The 25523-nt window shown below is 42.4% G+C and overlaps 1 protein-coding gene across 1 annotated transcript; it reads right to left on the bottom strand.

Annotated features, from left to right (window-relative positions):
* Positions 1–803: 803 nt before the first annotated feature.
* On the bottom strand, positions 804–24598 carry LOC113022833 (inter-alpha-trypsin inhibitor heavy chain H3-like). Its single transcript, XM_026168695.1, has 22 exons — positions 24433–24598; positions 24201–24230; positions 23926–23949; positions 23633–23787; positions 23375–23479; positions 23116–23278; positions 22595–22705; positions 22348–22476; positions 22131–22244; positions 21880–22048; positions 21646–21771; positions 21345–21526; positions 4789–4974; positions 4529–4668; positions 4196–4356; positions 3832–3858; positions 3666–3728; positions 2627–2740; positions 2232–2433; positions 1668–1840; positions 1306–1417; positions 804–1184 (listed from the first exon to the last, which is right to left on the bottom strand). Exons 1-22 carry the CDS (start codon positions 24544–24546, stop codon positions 1046–1048), a joined length of 2739 nt encoding a protein of 912 aa, XP_026024480.1. The 5' UTR covers positions 24547–24598; the 3' UTR covers positions 804–1045.
* Positions 24599–25523: the final 925 nt, after the last annotated feature.

Below are 25523 nucleotides of genomic sequence, written 5' to 3'. Positions count from 1 at the left end.
ACCACCTGCGGCTCACGCCGTCGCCTCCCACAGCCTCAGCTACAGCTACAGCTTTAGCTTCGCCTGGTCCAGCCTCAGCTACAGCTTCAGCTTTGCCTGGTCCTGCCTCGCCTGGTCCTGCCTCGCCCTGTCCAGCCTGCACGTCCTCGCCCTGTCCGGCCACCTTCCAGGCCGTTGGCTAGACATTGTTGTTGTTGCGGCCGGCCTCCGGACCTGCCCCGCCGTCGCCGTCCGCACGGTCGGCCCCCTGAACTGTTCGGGCTCCTGTGCTGTTGGCCCCCGGGCCGGCCCCCTGAACCGTTCTGTTTTGGACTCTGTTTTCTTGGGTTCCAGTGTGTTTCTGTTGTTGTTGTTGTTGTTGTTGTTGGGTTTTTTGTTGTTGTTGTTTTGGACTCGTTTTGTTTTTTGGCCCTCTTGGTGCTCTTTTGGTTTGTTTCGATGTGCTCGTTCAAGCCCAAAACACACTAGATTTTTACATTTTCGTTTTTAACATCATGCATCAGCATTGTTTTGGGAAATATTGATTAGATAGTAATAAAATGTTGGCATGTTTACGATGCCTGTTTCACATTTTCATTGCCCAGTTATAGCTCCTACTCTTACCAGTAGCTGAGATTACAGTTATAAAGAGAACTGATTTCATCTTATTGGTGCTGCCCTCAACAACAGTCCCAGTTTCTCATGTACCCCGTTGGGAAAATTAATTGTCCAGCCCTGTTTTGAAAGTGTCTAAGTTAAATACATTTTCCAGTAAATAGGAGGAAACACGAACAGTGTTTGAAACCATGAAAAAGGGACACATATTGACCAATCTTGAGCACATCTTTAATGACTGTTTTGCACATATTTTAATACAAGGAAACACTGAGACAGTCTCCAAGTACTTGACACTGTTGAGATTATTATGTATGCAGCACTATGAATGAAAGCTGTCTTGTGTTGGTTGCTGGTTATTGGTGCTGTAAGTGCCTGCGGATTTGAATATTTATTTAAAAGAATTGCATTTTGATGATTTCAGCAGCTGGTACGGCCGTGTGGCCTCTTCTTAAACAGATTTAAAAAGGCCGGAAACAATGTAGTCTCTCACATGTCCGTCAATGAGGCCAGTCCCATTATTGTGAATGAACCAGCACGGAACATTTTCCCCGTTCTTCACATCGTTCCTGAAATCCCTCTGCCAGCCTCTGTTGACAGAGAGAGATGTTTCATTTAGAAGATTCACACTGCGAGAGCACAAACACAGCAACAACACATTTAAAATTCATTTTGCATGCAAACACTTCCAGACTGAAGTCTTTAGTGTACCTGGTTACATTGAGCTCCTGTCCTTTCACATACATGGTGGCATCTGGTTTCTCTGGGACTTTTCCTGGATGCAAGTGTGCCACCTCATAGTTAATCCCATGATAGAACTGACCTGGAGGATGGTAAACCATTTAAATTATAAAAATATTTGAATTTGGACCCTTTCCAACACTGGTAATTGTAAATTATACCTAAATAATTTGAGTTTTGCTGTATTTGTTTTACTGATGCAAGAGATTAGTGGTCCTATATTGTTGTTAAATATTATTTATTAATAATTGCATTAACATAGAACATGGAAACATCTTCAAAATCATCAGTGATAAACCACAAATTTAGAGAAGAAATGTGTCATGTTGTACCTAGCAGGCCATGAACACCAGGGGACAGGAGGTGACTGTCCAGGGTGTAGAAACCCAAGTAGTCCCGGTGGTATGGGTGCTTCTTCCACACTTTGTGAAGCAAAATCACAAACTTAACTGAATCTCTTAGTGTTACAGTTAGGCTGCGATCCTTGGTCACAAGAAGATCCACACTGTAGGAGAAAGAATAAAAATCAATCATAAGAGCTTGAAAAGAAGGCAGTCTGACTTCTTTCAGTTTCATGGAAATGTTTCATCTCACATCTAAGAAACGTCTTTGATTCAAAAACCAAAAGGTGGAGAGTCCCAGGTATTTAAACCACAGTGAGGGTTGTGCCTTAGGAGGTGATCATTGGCTCATGATTAATCATGCAGAAAATCACATGAGCCAAAGTGTGAAAAAAAGCAGTGGATCATTACCACCAGACCTTTTGAGAGAAACCACTGTGAGACCTTGCCTCACCTGTCATGTGGCATACTCGTAAGACTCCCTGGATGATGGAGAAACTATGTAGACCTTTTTTTTTTTTTTTTTGCTGTGACTTTAACAATGTAATCACTCACTTGGATCCTTTAATGGAGGCTGCGTCAGACCAAAGCAGTTTGACCCATTTGCCATCCTGGAACAGCGAGATGTCCTCAGTGCTCACCTCTAGCCTGACCCCAAGGGTCTGGTGGACAATGCCAAAACGCCAAAAATAGGTGTTTATTTTCCCATCAGGGGGCGTTTTCTTGTCTCCAATAATCTCACCATTCACCAAAATACCTGGAGACAGTGGGATCCAGTCAGTCACATGATATCGGGACTTTCTGGCACATATTGCATAACTCATGTATGAACTGAGGAAAAAAATATCAGTACAAGTTTTCGATCTATAAAATTATACATGAAGAAAAACAACGACGACACTAAGACTGCATTTCCTAAGTCTTAAGACAGCTGTGTACACGGGGCTGACCTGAATTTGAGTCTCTGACCAGGTTGAAAATGGTTCCTGGTTTGTCGTTGATGTTGAAACACAAAGCATCACCTCGGTCTGGTAGCTCTATCATGAAGTGAGGATCTCCATCCACTGCAGGGGCCCCAGAATAGTGTGACAGGAATAAATACATATTGCAGAAAAACACACAAGCAACATGAAGGTCATGACGTTCCACCCATGAAAAGTCCACACTCATGGGTGGAACCACGTCCATATACTTCATTTTAGTTCCAGCTACATAATCTTAAGTGTTGTTGTCAGTGTTTTGAAACACTGATACTGTTTTCAAAGAAAATCTGTCCATCACAGGCTCTATATTAAAGATGGAGATAGTTTCTGGATCCAAAAAGAGAAGCAAATATGGAGATGTCTTAAATCTGCTGTCATTCTTATGGCCAGCAGGGGGAGGCTTGTCAGGGTTTCAAAAAAAAAATTATATTTATCAATATCTTTGGGAAATGGCACACGGTTTCAGTGATCTATTTCCTGACTAATTTATAAACATGGGGTTCATTTTGTAAACTGTCCCCATTAGAATAAAAAGGAATTCAAAAGCAGCATATTAAGAAAGGACTACAAGTGAGCCTTTCCTTACTCAGAGCCAAAAAGATTGCTCTCCTTAATGTTTCATCTGCATCTATCCATTTTAACCAGAGTCTAAACATGTCTTTTCATTCAAAGAAATGGCATCTTTCTGGCATACTATTGAAAACATGCCAACAAAGCTAAAATTTAGATGAAGCCAAAATTAGTCATTATCTGAGAGCAATGAAGAGCATTTCCACACATCTTTGGACCAGTTAGTGCAGAAGGACTTGAAATAATAATTAGCAATAATTTAAAGTGGCACCAAATTTAAAGTGGAGCAGTCACCAAGTCCTATGTTTGTGAAAGATGCCATGGCATTTTATCTAGTTAACTGTGCCTCTTAATGCAGATCTGTAAATATCAGCAAAGTAAGACATCATGGCTGGAGCACAATCTATCCTATCTGAACTGTATATGATGTACTTACCAAAATATGTGGGTGCTGGCTGGTAATGCCGTGGATACGACTGCGCAGGTATATAATTATATGCTTTGAACAGGGAGAATAAAATTCAAATCAACACGAATACAACAAATTGACTTTGTCCCATAAATCTTTTTTGTGATTTATCGTTACAAAAACAATCACTTACTCATTTTTTCAGCCTGCTGTCTTTGCTCTGTGAGAAAAAACAGACAGATAACAGTTTTAAACTGGAGCTCCAGCTTCTGCTTTTATACTTCACTAAAGAGGAATAATATGTGGAAAATGTAAACTCAGTCACCAGTTCTCTTCATGAATGAGCTGCAGCCATGCTTTGCTTTTGTGGTAAAGCTTGACTGCAGCCATTTCAAAGTGACACTTGACAAACACACACAACCACACACACACAACCACACACGCACACGCACACACACACACACACCTCTCCGATTCATCAGTCAATATAGTTTTTGTCTCTTTAAGAAAAGCCAGTCCAGTGTTTTACATTTTTAAACTCTGTTTTCTCCAGGTACCTTCAGTCAGCTTGTCAGCAATAAGAGGGCTGCTTGTCGAGTCTTCGGTTTCGGGCTTGGTAACAACCATGGATGTGAGAGGGGTGACAAAGCTGTACTGCAGGGACATATCCAGGGCCTTGGCTGTTGTGTTGGCTTTCTCATCTGGTGTACCGCTCTTGCTGCCAGAAGGAAAATATATGTATTACTACAGGGAAATCTATAAAAGAACATCAAATGATTAAAATGAGCGTCCTGGTAAAAGAACAAGTGTCATCAAAGACTATATATCATACCATATTTCTTATGAGAACAATGTGCCTTAGCAGCCAAACTGAACTGATTTAAACTGACCTCTTGTCCAGTAACTGCTGGATAGTGAGGTAGGCCCACAACCGCTCGGTAAAATCTCCAAAGATGTACTCCTCGTCTGGGTAAAAAACATCCCAGTCTGCGGCACTCACTTGACCCTGGACTCTGAAGTCTTCTTCGAGCTTCAGGAGAAACAAAAGATAAAATCCATATGAACCAGAGTAAAACAAATAAATATAGGCTATGTCTACTCAATGTCTCAATGTTTCTGCCATTTTTTGTGTTTTTCTTTTTTTCCTCACCCCCTGTCCAACCACTTCCACCAGGAAGTTGTCAAGGTCGTTGTCCATTAAATGACCAGCCACAACAATCTCTGTGCCATTAAACAAGTAGCTAAAGTGGCTGGTGGTCAGAGAATCCACTGCATTGTCAGGATAGTGCATGTCCACCTCTAAAAGTAGAGGGCTGGCCACTTCATCGTAGAAACCCTGAAATAAATACACACACTTTATCACATTTGCATGTTCCAATTTTCTATCGTAAACTCAGCATGAAATAGTGACGCCATGTAATTCATAGGAATATGGCATAACTGCAGTGCTTTAAATGAAAATCTAAGAAATCATGACAATGTCTGGCTGGCTCCTGAAATCAAACCCACAGAAGAGGGCCCTGAAAACTGAAGGGTTTGCCTCCCACTCTTCTTTTAAATAACCTGGGAACCACAAGTAAGAGAACGAAGTGCTCTGTTCAGGTGCTACATTACTTTGTTTTGGTGGTCTTTAAGAGAAGGTGGGATCTGAGTATTTAACACCTTGTATATGAAGATTGAATTTGATTTGGGATGTAACAGGAAGCCAATAAAGAAAAGCCAGTATGGGAGAAATACTTACTGGCTTTTAGTCAGTACTCTCACTGCACCATTTTGGATCAACTGAAGGCTTTTAGTGAGTTTTTTTAGAAGTTAGAAATGCATGAACTAGTTTTTCAACATCATTCTGAAACAGGATGTTTGTAATTTCAGAGATATTGCGAAGATGCAAGAAAACAGTCCTGCATATTTGTTGATTATGCACATTTAAGGACATATCTTGGTTAAAAACAACTATGGCTTTAGGGGTTTTTTTTTCTGCAGCCGAAGTAATTAGTGTGTATTATCTGGCTTCACTGATAGATAAAGCTGGATATCATCTGCATAGAAATGAAAATGAAATGTACACTATGCCTTCTTGTTTTACTGCCTAAGGGAACCATGTATAATATAAACAGAAATGGTCCGAGCACAGAACCCTGCGGAACTCCATAACGAATCTTTGTGAAGAGGATTCCCCATTTACATGAACAAATTAGAGTCTATTAGATAGAATTTATTTAAAACGGTTACACTGCAGTACATTTGACACCTAAAGCATACTCTAATCGCATCTTTTAAGAGCAAAAAACTCTTTTTCCAGGCTCAATGAAGAACTTCTAATTAGTGAGAAACCATGTTCTTCTCCTCTTGAGTAAGGTATGCATTTGTGAGTTATAATAGGGTGTGAGGTACTTCTGATTTGAGGCTATTTTCAGGGAAGCAGTCAGTGGCAGGTTTTGATTTGGGTGACTTGGGCTGTTGACCAGGGCGGTATCGTGGTTGGGACGGCATCATGGCATCTGCAAAAAAAAGTTGCTTGCACCCATCCTGCCTTGACATCATGCCAGCACATTTTGGAGATTGCATAGGCACATGTCTATTTGCGAGGAGTAAGGGTGCCCTCCATTTATGAGGTGCCTGCTCCTTGCTGCACAGGGAGGAGAGGGGTGGAATGGCAGAGTACTCTCTGGCTGGCTAATGCGGCACCTAAAACCAGCTTGCAAAATAAAACTAAATTGAAAACCAAACAAATCAGGGCTGTCAACGTTAACGCCCTCATCACGATTAACACATTTAAAATTTTTAACGCAATTAATCCATCTGGAGCGCAGAATGACTCAAAATCGCTGGCATGTCTCTGTCAACGCATTTCGGTAGTTTGTCCAAGTTTATGTTGTAGGGTTGGGTGTTGATACTGGAGTGCAAAATTACTGATGGAAGATGGAAAAGAAAAGTTCAAAGCCATCAGGTCCTCAGCTTAGAAAAAAAAGAGAAAAGAAGAGAGAAACGAGCAAAAGATACAGGCAAGCAGATGTGTCTTTGGATAATAGCAGGTATTATGTATGACATGTATCCTGAAACAAGATAGCATTCATTAGTAGGGATTGGGACAACTTCTGTTTACCTTTCTTAGCCACTTGGCTATGATCGTAAGCAGTAGGCAGACAGTAGACACTGATGTGGTTTATTGACTCTTTTGGACTGTTTTCAGCACAATATTAATTAGCCATTAATTGGAAGAGCTGTAATGTTGATTTGTCTGCTATTCTCAATGCATGACGAATTATAATGACTGCTTGTTAGCCATTTGCATAGTCTCTCTCTCTCTCACTATATAAAATATTTATCTTGTTAATTTCAGTACGTTTCCATCATCAGTTTTCACAATAAGATATGTTAATGTATAATCCTTAATATGTTTTGTGTGTGTGTGTGTGTGTGTGTGTGTGTGTGTGTGTGTGTGTGTGTGTGTGTGTGTGTGTGTGTGTGTGTGTGTGTGTGTGTGTGTCAGGGGGTGGCAGAGGGAGTGTTTGCCCAGAGCACCAAACAGGCTAGGACTGCCCCAGGGAGCAGTGATGGTAATAATGCCATTAAAATGGTAAATGGCCTGTATTTATATAGCGCTTTACTAGTCCCTAAGGACCCCAAAGCGCTTTACATATCCAGTCATCCACCCATTCACACACACATTCACACACTGGTGATGGCAAGTAATGGTGTTACTTTTTTCAGCAATTAGTAATCTAACTAATTACTATTTCTGTCATTACAATGTCGTTACTGTTACTAAGAAGAAAATGCAGTGCAGACGCCTTACTATTTTTCAACACACAGAAGAAGGCTGAAGCTATGGTGGCCCTGAGAGGCCAAATGGACTGCAACTTCAGAAAACACTTGCAAAAAGAAAAATGCTGCCAAAAGAAAAATGCTGCAAAAAGAAAAACACTTGCAAAAAGAAAAACACTTGCAAAAAGAAAAATGCTGCAAAAAGAAAAACGCTGCAAAAAGAAAAATGCTGCAAAAAGAAAAACGCTGCAAAAAGAAAAACACTTGCAAAAAGAAAAATGCTGCAAAAAGAAAAACACTTGCAAAAAGAAAAACACTTGCAAAAAGAAAAATGCTGCAAAAAGAAAAACGCTGCAAAAAGAAAAATGCTGCAAAAAGAAAAACACTTGCAAAAAGAAAAACACTTGCAAAAAGAAAAATGCTGCAAAAAGAAAAACGATGCAAAAAGAAAAATGCTGCAAAAAGAAAAATGCTGCAAAAAGAAAAACGATGCAAAAAGAAAAATGCTGCAAAAAGAAAAATGCTGCAAAAAGAAAATCGCTGCAAAAAGAAAATCGCTGCAAAAAGAAAAATGCTGCAAAAAGAAAAATGCTGCAAAAAGAAAAACACTGCAAAAAGAAAAACACCTGCAAAAGCACACAAGACACAACGGAAATGTTTCTGGGGAGACAATAACCCGACAGACCAGTTGCACGAACCAAAACATGCTAACAAGTGCACTGGGACTGGGAGACACTTCAAAGAAGTGGAAGCGGGGCGGCCAAAGAGTAAGCTTTTGTAGGTTTTGCTTATAATAACCAGTCCGCTGTAACTGTATGCCAGGCGTTTATTATCAGCCAACATGAACGTCCGTACACTCGTTTTTAGGAAGTACACATAACATCTAGAGAGAACCACAGCGACACCTGCTGGAACTCTCCGTAACGGCAGCAACAGGAGGCAGTATGGACAAACATAACATTGCTGTTATCTACATCCCTCTTTTCAGTTTTTTTTTCTTCTTCTTAATTTTGCACTTTTCAGGCAAACCCAAATCAAACAACACCACCGTGATGGAAGAACTTATCAGGTTATGGATTACACAACAAAATGAGGCTTCAAATATCAAATGAAATTCACAGTAATCATTGTCATAACTGCGACAAATATGCAACAACATAACACGAGATAAAACACATTTCAAAACAGAAAATACAGCACCGGTGTGCTTTTAATCCACGTATTTACTATTCGGTTTAGACACTCTACCAGATCTGGTTCGGTACAAGTTGTCATCAGAGCGTACTTGGCATTTTGTAGGTGTTATCACCTGTTCTGACTGTTTTGTGCCATGTTGTGGTGGGTTGAGTTGAACTGTTTCATGTTTGTTGGTTTGTGTTTCATTAGGTTCAGTTTCATCCGCTCGTCGAGATGAGTCCAGTTCATCTTGTGTTGTAGCGAGCTTTTCGGGTTGAGGCTCGCTCACAGGCAGAAGATGTTGTCTGTTGCGCCTGTATTCTTTTCCACCCGACTCAACGACATATGAGCGAGGTTCAGCACACACTCTACTTACAACTCCAATCTTGTCATGTCCTCTCTGTGTTTGTAGTCTCACCACCTCGTTTGGTGTTAATGGACTGAGCAGCTTGCTGGACTTGTCGTAGTGCTGTTTTTGAGTTTTACGCTTTTTTGTGAGTTGAGTTTTGATAGTGGTTGTCACTTTTGCTGTTGGTGTTAGCAGTTTTTTGCACACAGGAAGGGTTGACCGCGTTCGTCTTGATAGCAGCCTCTGTGCTGGTGAGCCAAGAATGTTGTCTCGTGGCGTGTTGCGTAGATGTAACAGGTTCAAATAGAAATCAGTTCCATCTCTTTTTGATGTTTCAAGGAGTCTTTTAGCACTCCGGACAGCTCTTTCACTGAGTCCATTTGACTGAGGGAACTCAGGGCTGCTTGTGACGTGTATGAACTCCCAGTGTGTGGCAAACTCACGAAAGGTCTGGCTGATAAACTGGGTGCCATTGTCTGAGTACAGTTTCTGTGGTATCCCATGTACTGAGAAGTGGTGTTTGAGTTTGTTAATGACTGAGGCCGATGTTAGGTTTTCAAGTTTATCTATTTCAAACCATCCAGAATATGAATCCACGAGCACAAGGTAGTGGCGATTGTCCCATTCGAATAAGTCTGTGGCTGTGATGGACCAGGGAAGATCAGGAATTTGGTGTAGTTTCAGGGGTTGTTTTTGTTGGTGAGGCTTTAGACTGTTGCAAATGCTGCATGATTTGACTTTGTTCTCAATGTCAGAGTTTATTGTCAGCCAGAATACGCTGTCCCTTGCTCTCCTTTTTGTAGACTCCATGCCTGGATGTCCCTTGTGTAGTTCCTGCAGATAGGTTTCATGTAGTGATGCTGGAACGATGGCTCTGTTGCCTTTCATAATGACATTGTTGTCGATGATTAGTTCATCGTGGTAGCTGAAGAATGGTTTTATTTCTATAGGCACACTACTTGCTTGTTTTGGCCACCCCTGCTGGATGTAGCGAGCAAGTGTCTGTAGGGTAGCGTCCTTCGAGGTGTGTTCGGTGAGCTCTTGTAGGCGTTTTGGTGAGATGAGCTGAAGTGACATTACCTCAAAGTCGCGCCCCTCTTCCTTTAGAGGTTGCTCATCCAGCGTTGGTGTGCGAGAGAGTGTGTCTGCGATGTAAAGGTGTTTGCCTTTCTTGTACACCAGAGTCAAGTTGAACTTTTGTAATCGTAGCATCATGCGCTGTAGCCGTGCCGGGACTGTGTGGAAAGGTTTGTTTTGGATTGTGACCAAAGGCTGATGGTCAGTTTCAATCACCACTGGCTTTCCGTAGATGTAGTCGTAAAACCTGTAACATGCGAACACTACAGCTAGTAACTCCTTCTCTATCTGAGCGTACCATCTCTCCGTTGGAGTTAAAGTTCTTGATGCATATGCCACAGGTTTGTCGTCCTGAAGGCATGCAGCCCCCAGACCATGCTGGGAAGCGTCACATGTGAGAGTCACTGGCTTGTGCATGTCATAGTATTGAAGTACTGGTGGGCTAGTGAGGCATGCTTTAAGTTTGTTGAAAGCATCCTGCTGATGTTGAGTCCAGCTCCACACCACATCCTTGTGAAGCAACTGACGAAGTGGTGCCGACAGTTCACTTAAGTTTGGGATGAACTTGCCCAGGTAGTTGATCATTCCCAGGAAACGTTGGAGAGACGTCTTGTCCTCTGGTGGTGGCATTTCATTGATCGCGGAGATTTTAGTTGGATCTGCTTTTAGTCCTTCGTCAGTGAATATGTGTCCCACGTAGCTCACTTCTTTAAGTCTGAACTTGCACTTTTTCTGATTCAGTTTGAGTTTTACTTGTCTGGCTCGCTCCAGAACCTTTTTTAAATTTTTGTCATGCTCCTCTATTCCTTTGCCTCCCACTATGATGTCATCCACTATCACTGCGCATGGATATCCCATGAATATTTGTTCCATGGCTCTCTGGAAGACTTCAGAAGCGGTGTTGATGCCAAAGGGCATCCTCAGGAATTTGAATCTGCCGAAAGGTGTTGCAAACGTAGTGAGAAGAGATGAGGCAGGATCTAGTTTGATTTGCCAGAAGGAGCTCTTTGCATCCAGAACTGAGAAGATGGTTGCTCCCGACATCTGAGCAGCTACTTCCTCCACAGTTCGCATGGGATGGTGAGGTCGCATTAGTGCCTTGTTCAGATCCCTTGGATCAATGCAGATACGAACATCATCTGTATTCTTTTTGTGTGTTGCGACCATGTTAGATACCCATTCCGTGGGCTCCTCCACTGGTTCAATTACTCCCAGGGCCTGCATTCTTTGAAGTTCCTCTTTAACTCTTTTCTGCATAGGAACAGGAACGCGTCTTGGAGGGTTGACGACAGGTGACATGTTTGGAGTGAGTTTCATTGAGTAAGTTATAGGTAAGTTACTGACTTCATCTTTAAACAGGTCTGTGTATTCATGAAACACTTTCTGCGCCAGTGTCTCATCCTGATCTGTGTCAACCTGGTAGACTTCCTTGCTGAAACTAACCAGTTTCATTCGCACGCTGTCCTTTAATCCGATGATGGGTTGCACATCGTGTTTTACAACTTGGAATTGCAGGTCATATAACTGTCCAGCTAGCTTACACTTGAGAGTAACTGTGCCTGTGGTCTTGATCTTCGTGCCTCCGAAAGCAACAAGATTTACCTGTTTTTGTGACTTGAGTAGGGTTTCGTTGTTGCCGATCTTTCTGTAAGTGTCTAGTGAGATTACGTTACATTTTGCCCCAGTGTCTACTTTTAGTTTGAGGGCCTTATCAGAAACTTTGACTGTGCAGTATCCTTCTTTGTTGTGATTGTTCTCACCCTCCATTGTTAGGTGCTCAATGCAAAATGTCTCATCACTGTCTGGGTCAGCATCCTCTGAAATTTGGTTCACTTGTTTGCCTCTGTGATGTGGTTTTGCTGATCTGCATTGTTTTTTGTAATGATTGTATTTTTTGCAGACGTGACACTGTTGTCCGAAAGCAGGACATTGCTCCCTTTTGGCTGGATGCGAACCACCACAGTTTCTGCAATTTTGAATGTTCGTTAGAGGTTTATTTATTTTCCTTTTGAACTTGCCATGTTTAATCTGTACAGTGTCCACACTAGCAGATGTAATATGCTTTGGTGTAGAGATGGACCGATCCGATATTACGTATCGGTATCGGTCCGATACTGACCTAAATTACTGGATCGGATATCGGAGAAAAATAAAAAATGTAATCCGATCCATTAAATATCACGAAAGCACCTCACAAAACTTGCAACACGCCGTAACTCACCTCAGAACGTTAGCACGTCGGAGCAGTATGCATCACGTGATAGAGCGGCTGTGGCATGCGGGACCTGTCGGTGGTCTGGATAGCATGTGGAGCTTCGCTAGCAACCCGGCATTTCATCTCCGACAAAGTTATCCCGAGAGAGGTGGTCTGGATAGCATGTGGAGCTTCGCTAGCAACCCGGCATTTCATCTCCGACAAAGTTATCCCGAGAGAAGTAAAGCAAGTGTGTAAGTCCATCTCTGAATGTTTGTAAAGCATTCCTGCGTTAAGCTTAACAAGCGACTGCCTCTTCTGGCTGCTACTTCAATCATGAAACTGCTTAATGATCAGCTGATCGGCTTTTCTGTCGCGAGTCCGTGTCTCTGGTTTGTTTTTGGCCCACTTTGCACCAGAAAGAGGAAACCAGCGGCTGAACAACAGCAGCACATTTAAGCTTGATCAGCTGTTGTTAGAATTTATTTATTATTACTTTCTACCCAGGATCTTTTTCTACGTAGCTGACGGCTGGTAACTGTGCAGGGGCGGATCTAGCAAAGTTTAGCCAGGGGGGCCGATAGGGCATTAACAGGGAAAAGGGGGCACAAAGACATACTTTTCTTTCTTATTCTCATTTAAAATGTCGAGCTTTTAATAAATAATTATCCGAATCTTACACCCAAAGTTTTAATTTGATGTAAAATGAATAGAAGTCAATTACTGTATATAGTGACTATTAAGTCTAATATATATACCCTAGTAAGCTATAGTACTTTTTACTTTGGGAAGGTACCATCTGTGCAGTCTGCAATTTTGTTGAAGAAAGATGTTGAATCTATTTAATATTTCTTGAAAAATAATTTATTTCTGTGCATTTTTTTTCACACTGCATCAAATTAAGGTTGATTACGTTGATTAAGCATCATGAGGTGGAGCGTGAGGGGTGGTTCCCTATTTTTTATTTATTTTTGTTGTTGCTGGGAGTTGGAACCCTATTAGTTAGGTTGCTTACTATTTACGCTAAGTACTCTTTAAAATACCAGAATAGGGAGGATGGTGTAGGTTTAAGTTTATTAGATTGATCAGTATTGCTGAACTATGAAATTTTTTTTTTTTTGCATAGGGGTATAACAGAATAGCTTTAGTGTAGTTGTTTTAAACTTGAGTATGAACTTATACAAAATGCAGCAAGATATTTAAAAAAAAAAACAGTTTTGTTGATTAAAAAACACTATATCGGATTCATATCGGTATCGGCAGATATCCAAATTTATGATATCGGTATCGGTATCGGACATAAAAAAGTGGTATCGTGCCATCTCTACTTTGGTGTAGAGAGGGCTTTGCTATGTTGATCTGTGAGCTCGCTTATTTGGCATATACGCACCGCCTTGGCAAGAGTGAGTTCCGTCTCTTTAAGAAGGGAACGTCTGACGCTGTCACTGGTTATACCACATACTAATCTGTCTCTGATTAACTCGTCTTGTAGTGCACCAAAGCTGCAGGTTCTGGCCATGTTCTTTAACGTGCTCACGTATGCTTCAATGGTTTCATCGGGTTTCTGTTGTCTTTTGTTAAAGTTATGCCTCTCCATTATGACATTGGTCTCTGGGTTGCAGATTTCCCTGAACTTTCTCTTTAGGCATGCGGGGTCTTCCCTCGATTCCGCGGCGACTTCTACTATGCCTTCAGCTGATATGACTGCGGGGGCATACGTGAATGATCGCTCTCTTTCAATGGCCTCTGGTCCCGCCAGATTGAGGAGTATATAGGCCTTAGTCTTAGCATTTTTGTCACTGTGGGCAGCGGCCATAAAGATGTCATATTCGCGCTCGAACTTACACCAGTTTTCAGCGACGTTGCCGTCAAAGATGAGAGGATCTGGGCGCCGGAATCCGTCCGCCATGTTGTGCGGTGATTGCTTTTTTCGTCGTCCTTACCGGCTCCGCTTTTCTTCTTGGACTGTGCAGGCTTTCTAATATATCCCACTTCTGACACCATGTAGGTTTTGCTTATAATAACCAGTCCGCTGTAACTGTATGCCAGGCGTTTATTATCAGCCAACATGAACGTCCGTACACTCGTTTTTAGGAAGTACACATAACATCTAGAGAGAACCACAGCGACACCTGCTGAAACTCTCCGTAACGGCAGCAACAGGAGGCAGTATGGACAAACATAACATTGCTGTTATCTACAGCTTTCAAAAGTTAGTTCTGAATATTATGTCACTTATTTATGTGCAAATGTTTAATAATGAAGAACATTAAAACATTACTGTTGGCCACATGCCGGCAAAGTTATGTGACATTAGCGATGTTTGTACTTTTAGCGTTTACTTTGTTTTAAAGCCTATACTTTATACGCCGTTCGATAGTTGACCTTAATCTTACAGAGAATCTGACGATTTTGTGGATAATTAAAGTCAGTCATATATCCACAAACACAACAAGCTGAAAGTCAGTGAATGCTGCTCAGTTTGCGGTCCTGAATATCACGGCACAAGCAGGATTCACTACACTGTTAATGTTAGCTATGTTATATTGCTGCCTCTGTTCGGTGGTGTCGAGCCAAACGGACTTTAACGTGTGTTTGAACGAGCTGACGGTTTACTCGTTAAGCTGAAAGATATATATATATATATATATATATATATATATATATATATATATATATATATATATATATATATATATATAAACCAACACCCAGCACGCCCCTGCGGGCGGTTTATCCTTCAAGCTCGGGTCCTCTACCAGAGGCCTGGGAGCTTGAGGGTCCTGCGCAGTATCTTAGCTGTTCCCAGGACTGCGCTCTTCTGGACAGAGATCTCCGATGTTATTCCCGGGATCTGCTGGAGCCACTCGCCTAGCTTGGGAGTCACCGCACCTAGTGCTCCGATTACCACGGGGACCACCGTTACCTTCACCCTCCACATCCTCTCGAATTCTTCTCTGAGCCCTTGGTATTTCTCCAGCTTCTCGTGTTCCTTCTTCCTGATATTGCTGTCATTCGGAACCGCTACATCGATCACTACGGCCGTCTTCTTCTGTTTGTCTACCACCACTATGTCCGGTTGGTTAGCCACCACCATTTTGTCCGTCTGTATCTGGAAGTCCCACAGGATCTTAGCTCGGTCATTCTCCACCACCCTTGGGGGCATCTCCCATTTTGACCTCGGGACTTCCAGGTTATACTCGGCACAGATGTTCCTGTACACTATGCCGGCCACTTGGTTATGGCGTTCCATGTATGCCTTGCCTGCTAGCATCTTGCACCCTGCTGTTATGTGCTGGATTGTCTCTGGGGCATCTTTACACAGCCTGCACTTGGGGTCTTGCCTGGTGTGATAGACCCCAGCCTCCATGGATCTTGTACTCAGAGCTTGTTCTTGTGCTGCCATGATTAGTGCCTCTGTGCTGTCTTTCAGTCCAACTTTGTCCAGCCACTGGTAGGATTTCTGGATATCAGCCACCTCCTCTATCTGCCGGTGGTACATACCGTGCAGGGGCCTGTCCTTCCATGATGGTTCCTCGTCTCCCTCCTCTTTCTTGGGTTTCTGCTGCCTGAGGTATTCACTGAGCACTCGGTCAGTTGGGGCCATCTTCCCAATGTATTCTTGGATGTTCGTTGTCTCATCCTGGACTGTGGTGCTGACACTCACCAGTCCCCGGCCCCCTTCCTTCCGCTTAGCGTACAGCCTCAGGGTGCTGGACTTGGGGTGAAACCCTCCATGCATGGTAAGGAGCTTTCTTGTCTTTATGTCAGTGGCTTCTATCTCCTCCTTTGGCCAGCCTATTACCCCAGCAGGGTACCTGATCACGGGCAGGGCGTACGTGTTGATGGCCCGGATCTTGTTCTTACCATTCAGCTGACTCCTCAGGACTTGCCTGACCCTCTGCAGGTACTTGGTGGTTGCAGCTTTTCTAGCGGCCTCTTCATGTTTCCCATTCGCCTGCGGGATCCCCAGGTACTTGTAACTGTCCTCTATGTCTGCAATGTTGCCTTCTGGTAGTTCAATCCCCTCAGTTCTGACTACCTTCCCTCTCTTTGTTACCATCCGACTACACTTCTCCAGTCCGAACGACATTCCAATGTCATTGCTGTATAGCCTGGTAGTGTGGATCAGTGAATCGATGTCTCGTTCACTCTTGGCATACAGCTTGATGTCATCCATGTACAGGAGGTGGCTGACAACTGCTCCGTTCCGTAGTCGGTATCCGTAGCCAGTCTTGTTAATGATCTCACTGAGGGGGTTCAGGCCTATGCAGAACAGCAGTGGGGACAGAGCATCTCCTTGGTAGATCCCGCACTTGATGGTGACTTGTGCTATGGGCTTGGAGTTGGCCTCTAGTGTTGTACGCCACATCCCCATTGAGTTCCTGATGAAGGCTCTTAGGGCCCCATTGATCTTGTACAATTCTAGGCATTCCAGTATCCAGCTGTGGGGCATTGAGTCATAGGCCTTCTTGTAATCAATCCAGGCAGTGCACAGGTTGGTCAGTCTGGTCTTGCAGTCTCGGCTGACTGTTCTGTCTACCAGTAGCTGGTGTTTTGCGCCTCTGGTATTCTTGCCAATTCCTTTCTGTGTCCCGCTCATGTATTGACCCATGTGCCTGTTCATCTTAGCCGATATGATGCCTGACAGGAGCTTCCATGTAGTACTGAGGCAGGTTATTGGTCGGTAGTTGGAGGGGACCGGTCCCTTCTTGGGGTCCTTGGGGATCAGGACCATCCGACCTTCGGTTAGCCATTCCGGATGTCTCTCGTTAACTAGCAGCTGGTTCATTTGTGCTGCCAGACGCTCGTGGAGTGCAGTCAGCTTCTTTAGCCAATAGGCGTGAACCATGTCGGGCCCTGGTGCTGTCCAACTCTTCATACTGGAGACCCTTTCTTGGATATCTGCCACTGTGATGGTTACTGGACCCTGTTCAGGGAGGTCGCTGTGGTCTGCCCTCAGATCCACTAGCCACTGAGCATTGCCGTTATGGGTTGTGTCCTTCTCCCATATGCTCTTCCAGTATTGCTCCGTCTCCAGTAGGGCTGAACGATTATGGAAAATAATCTAATTGCGATTTTTTGCCCCAATATTGCGATTGCGATGCGATATGCGATTATTTTTTAAGGTCTTTGTCTTCTGTATTATTAAACAAAGACAAGCAATACATCATATAGTATGGCCAATACTATATTACATTAATTTTAAACTGTTCTTTCCTGGAAGACAGACCTCTGTTATGATGACATGAGGTGATGCATGAATTGATGACTGACATTTTTATTTAACTTCTTCAATCACAACAGTATATTTGAACATACACAATAGTTAATTTTTAGCTTACAAACATCTGAGCATAAAGTGCTGACAAGGAACCCTGGTGTAAACATTAAAATGAAAGTCAGTACAATGTGCAGATTGCAGAAATATACATAAAAAAAATCAGTGGCTTTACCACACTCAGTTTTTCGACATCTGTGAACTACTACAGTCATTCAATTAAAAAATAATATTAAATAAATAAAACTAATAAATAAAAAATACACACATCTTACTGATCTCTGCAGTCAGTAACATTACACATAAAGTGCAAACATAATAGCAATTGTATAAACACACACACAAACACGCCTTTCAAATTTAAAGGCGTGAAATTGGACGGTCTAGCCTTCTGATTAGCGTCACCGCTGTCTCGGTGGAGTTTAATAAACTCGGCCGTCTGCTTCTTGCTATCTAAAATATAACCAGACACTGGTGTAAATTCTCGACTGTCTCATACTTCTGTTTAATAAGTTTTCTGTTTGACGTTTAGTCAGCTGTGTGAAAACCAAGGAGGAACCCACCCGGGGGATTAATAAAGTTTTATTTTATCTAATCTAATAACTTTAATCTCAGCCAAACCGATTTACTCACGAACAAACAAAACACTGAAAAAAGCCCAACAATAACATTTTTAGGTTGTCTAAGTGACTTATATATTACGTTTAACCCGAGCAGCGAAACTCCGCGGTGATCTGAAAATGATGTGCCGGGAGTTGTGCCGTTCTCGGCCGCATCAGTAACCCTCGAGCTCCCGGCTAGCTGTCGAGCTGGTGGGTAGCAGACGCCTCTGAAAACGTCGAAGCACTTTTGCAAATATGGGATATCTTGATAAACCGAGCAGATATTTGATGTTTACACAACTACTTTCTCGCCTGAAAATATGTTAAAAGTTTATTTTGTGACCCTGAAAGATTAGTATGAGTAATTTTAAAACTTAGTAGCGGCCGCCATTGCTGGAAACTGGAGTTTGGCTGGGCCGCGCTATGAATTCTGGGATATGGTAGTAATTTGGACAGCCTTCGGCGCGTCGCTGTGACGTAATCGGTCTACAAATGCGGCCTCAGGAGGATGCAGCCCATGAATTTGGACATGTCCAGAGTATAATCGCAGCCTTTGCGGTTAGAAAATTGCACTTGATCATGTCGCGATATTATCGCAAATGCGATATATCGTTCAGCCCTAGTCTCCAGCCTTGGTGGTGCTGTTCTCTTATTATTATTGTTCCCTTGCCACTGAGAGTACACCTTTGCTGGTTCTGTGGAGAACAGCTGGTTTATTCTCCTGCCTTCTATCTCTCTGGTGTACCTCCTCAAGCGGCTGGCCAAGGCTGTGAGTCTTTGCTTGGCAGTTTCCAAGGCCTCAGGTATGGACAGCTTGCTGTATTTCTTATGCACCTTCTTTGTCGCACCTTTCTGCAACTCCGTTAGTTGGCTAACCTCCCTCCGTGCTACTTTGATCTTGCCCTCTAGCCTCCTTCTCCATGGAGAGTACTGCCCCTTGTGGCTGTTCAACTTGTAGCCAAGCATCTCACTGATCACTGCTGCCGTATTGTAGATCAGCTTGTTAGTGTCGGTAATCGTGGTTGTAGGTATTGTCCGTAGTGCTGCATTAACATCATCTAGCAGACCTTCTGAGGGTACTTCACGTAATCTTGGTAACCGGCTACGGGGGATCCAGGTTTCAAGCTTGGCCATGATCCTATTTTTCAGGTCAGTTCCTCTCGCACTCAACAATCCTTCTCCTATCGCACTTGGGGCTATGTACCCAATCTCGGGTGGGGGTGATGATATCTCCCCCCTGACCTGGCGTCCTGACTCCTCCTTGCCGTAGCATTTGTGTTGTACCTCGTCAATCTCTAGCTGTGAGAGCAGTCCCTTCTTTCGAATGTTGGAACACTGAGCTACTAGTTGTTTCGCCGTCATTGTGGATGTTGGGTATCGAAGAATCCATAGGTCCCTCATCCTATTCATGTAGCCCCTTCCGCCGGGGTTACTTGCGTAGTAGCATTCCAACAACGCCCTGTTTTCGTCTCTTGCCCACCGATGCCTTCTTGTTCCAGTAGCCCACTTTTCGTCAGGGTGCCCTGGTTCCTCCGGGCGACGTCTGAGCCGGCATGCCTTCATATTTATCTGTCTCGCTCATGTCTCACATCAATCACATGACCAATTTAAGATCACATAGAAACAAGATGCTATATACCATATAGCATCTTATATAATGCTATATAAATTGTGTTGATAGGCCAAGTAAAACCAGAGCCAGGATTAAAAAAATTCATAAAAGTCATGATAAAATAAAATATATGTGGTGTTTTCTCCAGAATACTATCGTTGCGTTTACTGTCTAAGGACAGCGCTTGCAAGCACTCTCTGCTTATGATTCCCCCCCCCCCCCCCCCACCTATTGGTGGAAAAATGTACCATGTCGACCAATAAAAAAACTGGTATGGTCACATAGCATTTGGTTCTTTAGGGAGAGGGGGATGTTTTAGGAGTGAAGGCGGTGAGAGAACGAAAGAGAGAGAGAGAGCTTTGAGATGTGAGAGATTTGTGATGTTTAGCGTGTCTGGAGTGTGTAGTTAGTGTGTCGTGTAGTTAGTGTTTAGTGTTTAGTGTAGTCTCCAGGTGGAGTGATACATCTCCTGCTGTCATGCATTGATGTATCAGGCTTGTGAAGTGCTCCTTTATCTTATAGTGGATATGATTATTTTTTGGAGTGGCACAAATAATTTGTGCTGAAAAGAATGACACCAAACAAGGCAAGATAAATACTGTAGTTTTTAAAGGTGAACTGTAGAGGTAAAATAACAGCAATTATACTCTCGCCCCAAGGGGGTTAGACTTTTTTTTTTATTTACACAATAGTTACTTTTCCCAGTAATTAGTTACTTCTATAATATTGCAACTCAGTTACTAACTCAATTACTTTTTGAAGAAATAACTAGTAACTATAACTATTTACTTTTTGAAAGTAACTTGCCCAACACTGCAGGGGAGCCAGAGTATTCAGAGTCATATCCAGTGACAATCTATCAGATAATCAACCTCTGTGAGAGTTTAGGTAGCGGCTCTGCATTGTGTTGGCTAAGAGTCAGGCTTTCAAATGAATTCAAACTGTCTGTGTTGTTGTGGGCTGTTGTGGGCTGTATATATTATCTGAATGGGACAACTAAGGAGAGAGGGGGGTAGGGCAAAGTGCGCTGCAGGAGAGGAGAGGTGTTTGCGTAGATCTGTTTGTTTTCAGATGCAACACACTCAACCTTTTAATGAAGAAACAAATTCAAATATCACTCTGATAACACTGTTAGTGTTGTTATCAATATTATCAATATTTGGATCAGTCCACCCGACTCTAACTGGAAGACAATGGTCGCTGGTGTCTCTAGTTTCACGCATCTCAAAACAGTTGCCAATAACGAGAATATTTTCCTCACCACGTGAGGCAAAATAATTCACACTATGGTTGTTTGGTGAATGGGACAATATGGACTTCCTGCTTACTGTTACCCAGCTGGCCTGATTTATTGGCTACTCTGTACAAACCGCCCGGGGAGGCAGTTAACGATGGCTAAGCCCACATGGACTACAGGGCTCTGGCTAGCTGCAGGATTTTCAAGGGTCTGGAGCTGGGACTCCAACTCAGTGATTCTGGTTTCCAAAGCTACAAACAGGCTGCATTTATTCTAATTATAATTTGCAGGTGATTTAGCAGAAAGTATGCTTGGATAAAGCACACGAGGTTACACTGTGGAAGAAGTTATTATCTAAAGGTTTCTAAATAAGGGAGCTACACAGATTAGTGTGGAAGAGGAACTCGCACCTGGAGCTGAGCAGCAGCATCTGAAGCTTCAAAGATTCTGCGGGCCAGGCCTTTGTTTTGTTTGCTCATCACATCCAGGAAGGAATAATCCACATCATTTCCAAATCCAAGGCAGTACAGAGACATGTTTCCCCCAATAGCTGTACGCATATTCTCCTGGATCTTGCCAGTGTTGCTCTCTCCTACAAATGCATGCATGCAAAACATAAAGAAAAAAATGCTAAATGCAATGTAATGTTAAATGTTAAATGCTGAACAAACATAATCTAGCCTACGGTATGTTTGCACTCTACATACTTACCCTCATTTGGCATTCCATCAGTCAGTAATATAATCATATCAGCACTTCTATCTGGTAGCCTCTCCATCTGTCTGTCTTTGACCAGCATGTTTACAGCAGTCAACACTGCATCATTAATATTGGTTGCTAAAAGAAAAACACAATTCATGTTTTAAAATGCATAAACTATTAATGTTTTTGTGCTGTTAGGTGTTTGTTTTTTTGTTTTGTTTGCTTGGTTTTTGTATTTCTTACTTCCTCTGCTACTCATTCTTCTGATGTAATCCATGGCTTCAGTTATGTTTTCCTTTGTTGCTTTGGTAAGTGAATCCTTCCAGGTTTCAATAACAGAATCAAACAGGATGATGGCAAAGTGGTCGTCTTCATGGACTTGTTGAAGAATGGCCAGCATAGCTTCTCTTGTCTACAAAGAGTCAGAGGATGACGTGTGTCCACGTGAACTTTGACATATTAGAAGCACATCAGGGGTCAGAACAACTTCTTACCTGCTCCATCTTTCTTCCACTCATTGATCCACTTATATCAATTACAAAGACCACATTCTTTGGGAGTTTGGGTAATTCAGGAGCAAAGAAGTGCACAAAGTATCCATTTACAATCTGAAGAAGAGACAGATTCCAAAAAGTAATGAATTTTAAAACAATGGTGTAATAAATCACTTTTTCAATTTGATCTTATTCAGTACTTGAAGCTTTCACTGACCTGTATGTCCCCAAGGTTCTTCTCTCGCTTCACATCATAGCTGACAATAAAATCTCCATCAATAAGTGTTCCATCACAACCTGGACACTTCCTCTGCTGCTCCATGGTTGGTGAGAAGGAGATGTGTGCCTGAAAAGGGAATAATACATACACAATTATGATCCCAACTGAGATTCAACCATGCAATAAAGTGGGGTGCAGTATTTGGAAAGTTTATTATAGATGATCATCAATTGTATGAAGGTACCTTTCTGTCTGTGACAGTTTTCTCCACCAGAGGGAGCAGCTCATTCGAGAGGAAGGTTGCATGGGCGTCAACATAAGAAATGCCCTGAGGCTCATAGATGTTTGTCACAATCTGTTTCCACAAAGGCAAACATGGAGACAAGAGATCATTTCTAATGTAAATCAGGAAATCACCCTATGGGGGTTAAAATGTCTTGATGCATGCTCAATCATCCAGGTAAGGAAATCCCAAAAAGTTGATTTGTGGACTCTGTTCATGTGGATGTAACTGTTTTCAGTGCAAGAAACATTTTGTCACTCATCCAAGTCACTTCATCAGTCTCAGCTGACTGCATGTTTGTCCAACCTTATAAACAGTATCTGGCTGTAGTGCTTTCAGTGGGAGAAATGTTTTGTCAATCATCAAAATGTATCTTTGCACAATAACAAAACGTTTCTCCCACTGAAAGCACTACAGCCAGATACAAAGAATACATTTTTTGGGACACCCTAAGTAGGGAATCTAATCAAACATGGATTCACCTGAAAGTCCTGAACCAGTGTTTTGGGTTTGACTCTGGTCAAAAGCTCATATCGGCCCAGTTTCCTCTGAAGGAGCTCCTCATATGTCAGGACAAAGGTCACGTTGCTTTCAGCTGCAATATTGACAGAGACTGAAAACTTCTCCATCTTTCTTCCAGAAGCCCTGGAAATAACAACAACAAAAATGTCGCAGAGATATCTGACAGCTTCTCCAGTGAATTTACACGATCTGTGTTTCTTGTTCATTTGGACGACTCACTTGACGAGTCCAGCAGTCTGTCCAGAGGAAACAGCCTTCTCGTACTGTTTCTTAGCTTTCTCCTTCTCCTTCACCTCTCCAACATACACCTGACCCTCAATTTCCCTGTGGATGTGAAAGATGGAGATAGACATGAGGGATGTTAAAGCACATAAATTGACACCAAGATAGTGAGAAATTCAGCTTTGGAGCACAGTTGTGAAATGAAGGACTGGCCTATAAAAACTGTCAGAATGATTAGAGAGGAAACAGACTAACATGCTGAAGTTTGTGATGAAAGCAGTCTTGGGCAGCTCCACTTCAAAAAAGATTTCCTGTGACGAGTTTGCTTTGTTGAACGCCTTGGAGGTCATGACAGTGTGGGCAAAACGAGAGGTCACAGTGCAGTCCACTGTCACACTGTGCACCTCCACCTGAGACAGAGACAGAAGGAAATGTAGGAAGATAAAAATGGGTTTCTCTCTATGAATCAGATTTTTTAATCTGAATTAAAACTATTATCTCTCATCACCATTATCATCACCAGGAATATGAATGGATACATTTCTTACCATTACTTCATTTGTACTTCTTTTCTGTAAGAACAAAGGGCGATGGATTCACATTAAAAAATAATAAGGCTGCACTAAGCTCTTAATTTCCACTGCATGTTTATGTAGTTATTGGTTTACCAGCAGATATATCTTTAAAAATAGTGTGATCTGTGTTATGTTGAAGTTGAGCTGTTATGACGCAGTATCAGAAACTGAATTTTAGCAGTGATTAAAAACTAATGAGATGTTTTCACTAATACAAAGAGACTATGTGTGAATAGTTTTCCAAGTACCTGCAGTGATCTGGCAGCTCCTCTTCTTTCCTGAAATACACACACAGGATATTACGGAGATTACACGAAGTAAGTTTTAAGAAAAAGCTTACAAAAAACTCAGACACAGTTGGTGTTTAAGGGTTTTGGGTTAAAAAAAAAAAAATCATAGAACTACTTTCTGAAGTCAGCGCTGTCAAAATCATGCCACAAAGTTATTTCAGTTTCATATCACAAAAGTGTTTGACGTTACCTGTATGGCTTCATCGTGCCTGGAGATGACCAGAGCTCCTGAGGCTGAGCTGCTCAGCCAGAGGCAGGCGCAGCCCCACAGCAGCAGCAGGCGAACACCCAACAGTCCAGACATGACCAAACTCTGACTGAACACTGGCTGACTTCAGTGCAGAGCAAAACTCTCAGTGTCCTGTGGGAGGGACACGTATCTGTGTGTTTTCCTATATTGGTCAGCTGCCCTGAGCTCAATGTCCAGGAGGCTGTGAGGTGGCTGTGAACCGCAAAGATAATATTTGCTAGTTTGTGGATGTTTGGGAGAGTGAATCCAATCGACACTTATTTAAAGACTTAGCAAAGTGACAATAAAATCGACACCAACTGTTTCAAGAAAGTAATCCGAAAAAGTTGATTCTGTTCATCTGGACGTAACGTTTTCAGTGGGAGAAACGTTTCATCACTCATTCAAGTGACTTCTTCAGTCACAGCTGACTGCAGGTTTGTCCAGCCATATAAACAGTACCTTTACACAATGACTCAAACGAGGCCACTAAATGAACAATGGGCTGTGAGGTCAGTTCCTTGATTATTAATATGCAAATTGTCATGACCATTGATCAACAAACACTTTTCAAAGACCATTGATCAAAGACTACAGATTAACGGGCAAGAGTACCATTCACAGAAAGCTGGAGAATGGCTGCAATCACAGCATTGTGAGATGGGGAAAGATGTCTCTAAATCCTTTAGGTTTCTTGGCTGCCGCCTGGAAACTCGAAACTTTATTTTTTACAGGCCTGAGGTCTGGAGACTGGCTAGGTCACTCCAAGATCTTCCACATCTCGTCTTCATTGTTTTGGCTGAAGGAAGGAGGTTCTTGTGTGGGACTTTACTTTACAGTCTTTTTATGCTCTTGGAATTAAAAAGTGAAGACCTGTCAGAAACTACAAGAGGCTTTTTATCATTTCTCATCATCAGCATTTATGTAAAGATGTGTTTGTCATTTAGCCCAGAAACATAAGTAGACATAATCTCCGCAGACAGTAAACTAGATTTTTGTCTGCTTATTTGTTGTGTTGCAATTTTGGCAAACAACTATTGATGTTGGCTCTT

Source organism: Astatotilapia calliptera, chromosome 5 (genome assembly GCF_900246225.1).
Source record: "Astatotilapia calliptera chromosome 5, fAstCal1.2, whole genome shotgun sequence".
In the NCBI taxonomy this organism is placed as follows: domain Eukaryota; kingdom Metazoa; phylum Chordata; class Actinopteri; order Cichliformes; family Cichlidae; genus Astatotilapia; species Astatotilapia calliptera.
The sequence above is the reverse complement of the archived record's forward strand: the minus strand, read 5'-3'. Positions and strand labels throughout refer to the sequence as shown.

What these genes read in the sequence shown, in the direction of transcription:
- LOC113022833 (XM_026168695.1), bottom strand. Translation starts at nt 24,546, where the DNA reads ATGTCTGGACTGTTGGGTGTTCGCCTGCTGCTGCTGTGGGGCTGCGCC. An exon ending in ACAGCAGGCTGAAAAAATGA is followed by an intron (nt 3,729 to 3,831) that starts GTAAGTGATTGT and finishes CCCTGTTCAAAG; the next exon opens with CATATAATTATATACCTGCG. An exon ending in TGGTGTTCATGGCCTGCTAG is followed by an intron (nt 1,418 to 1,667) that starts GTACAACATGAC and finishes ACCATCCTCCAG; the next exon opens with GTCAGTTCTATCATGGGATT.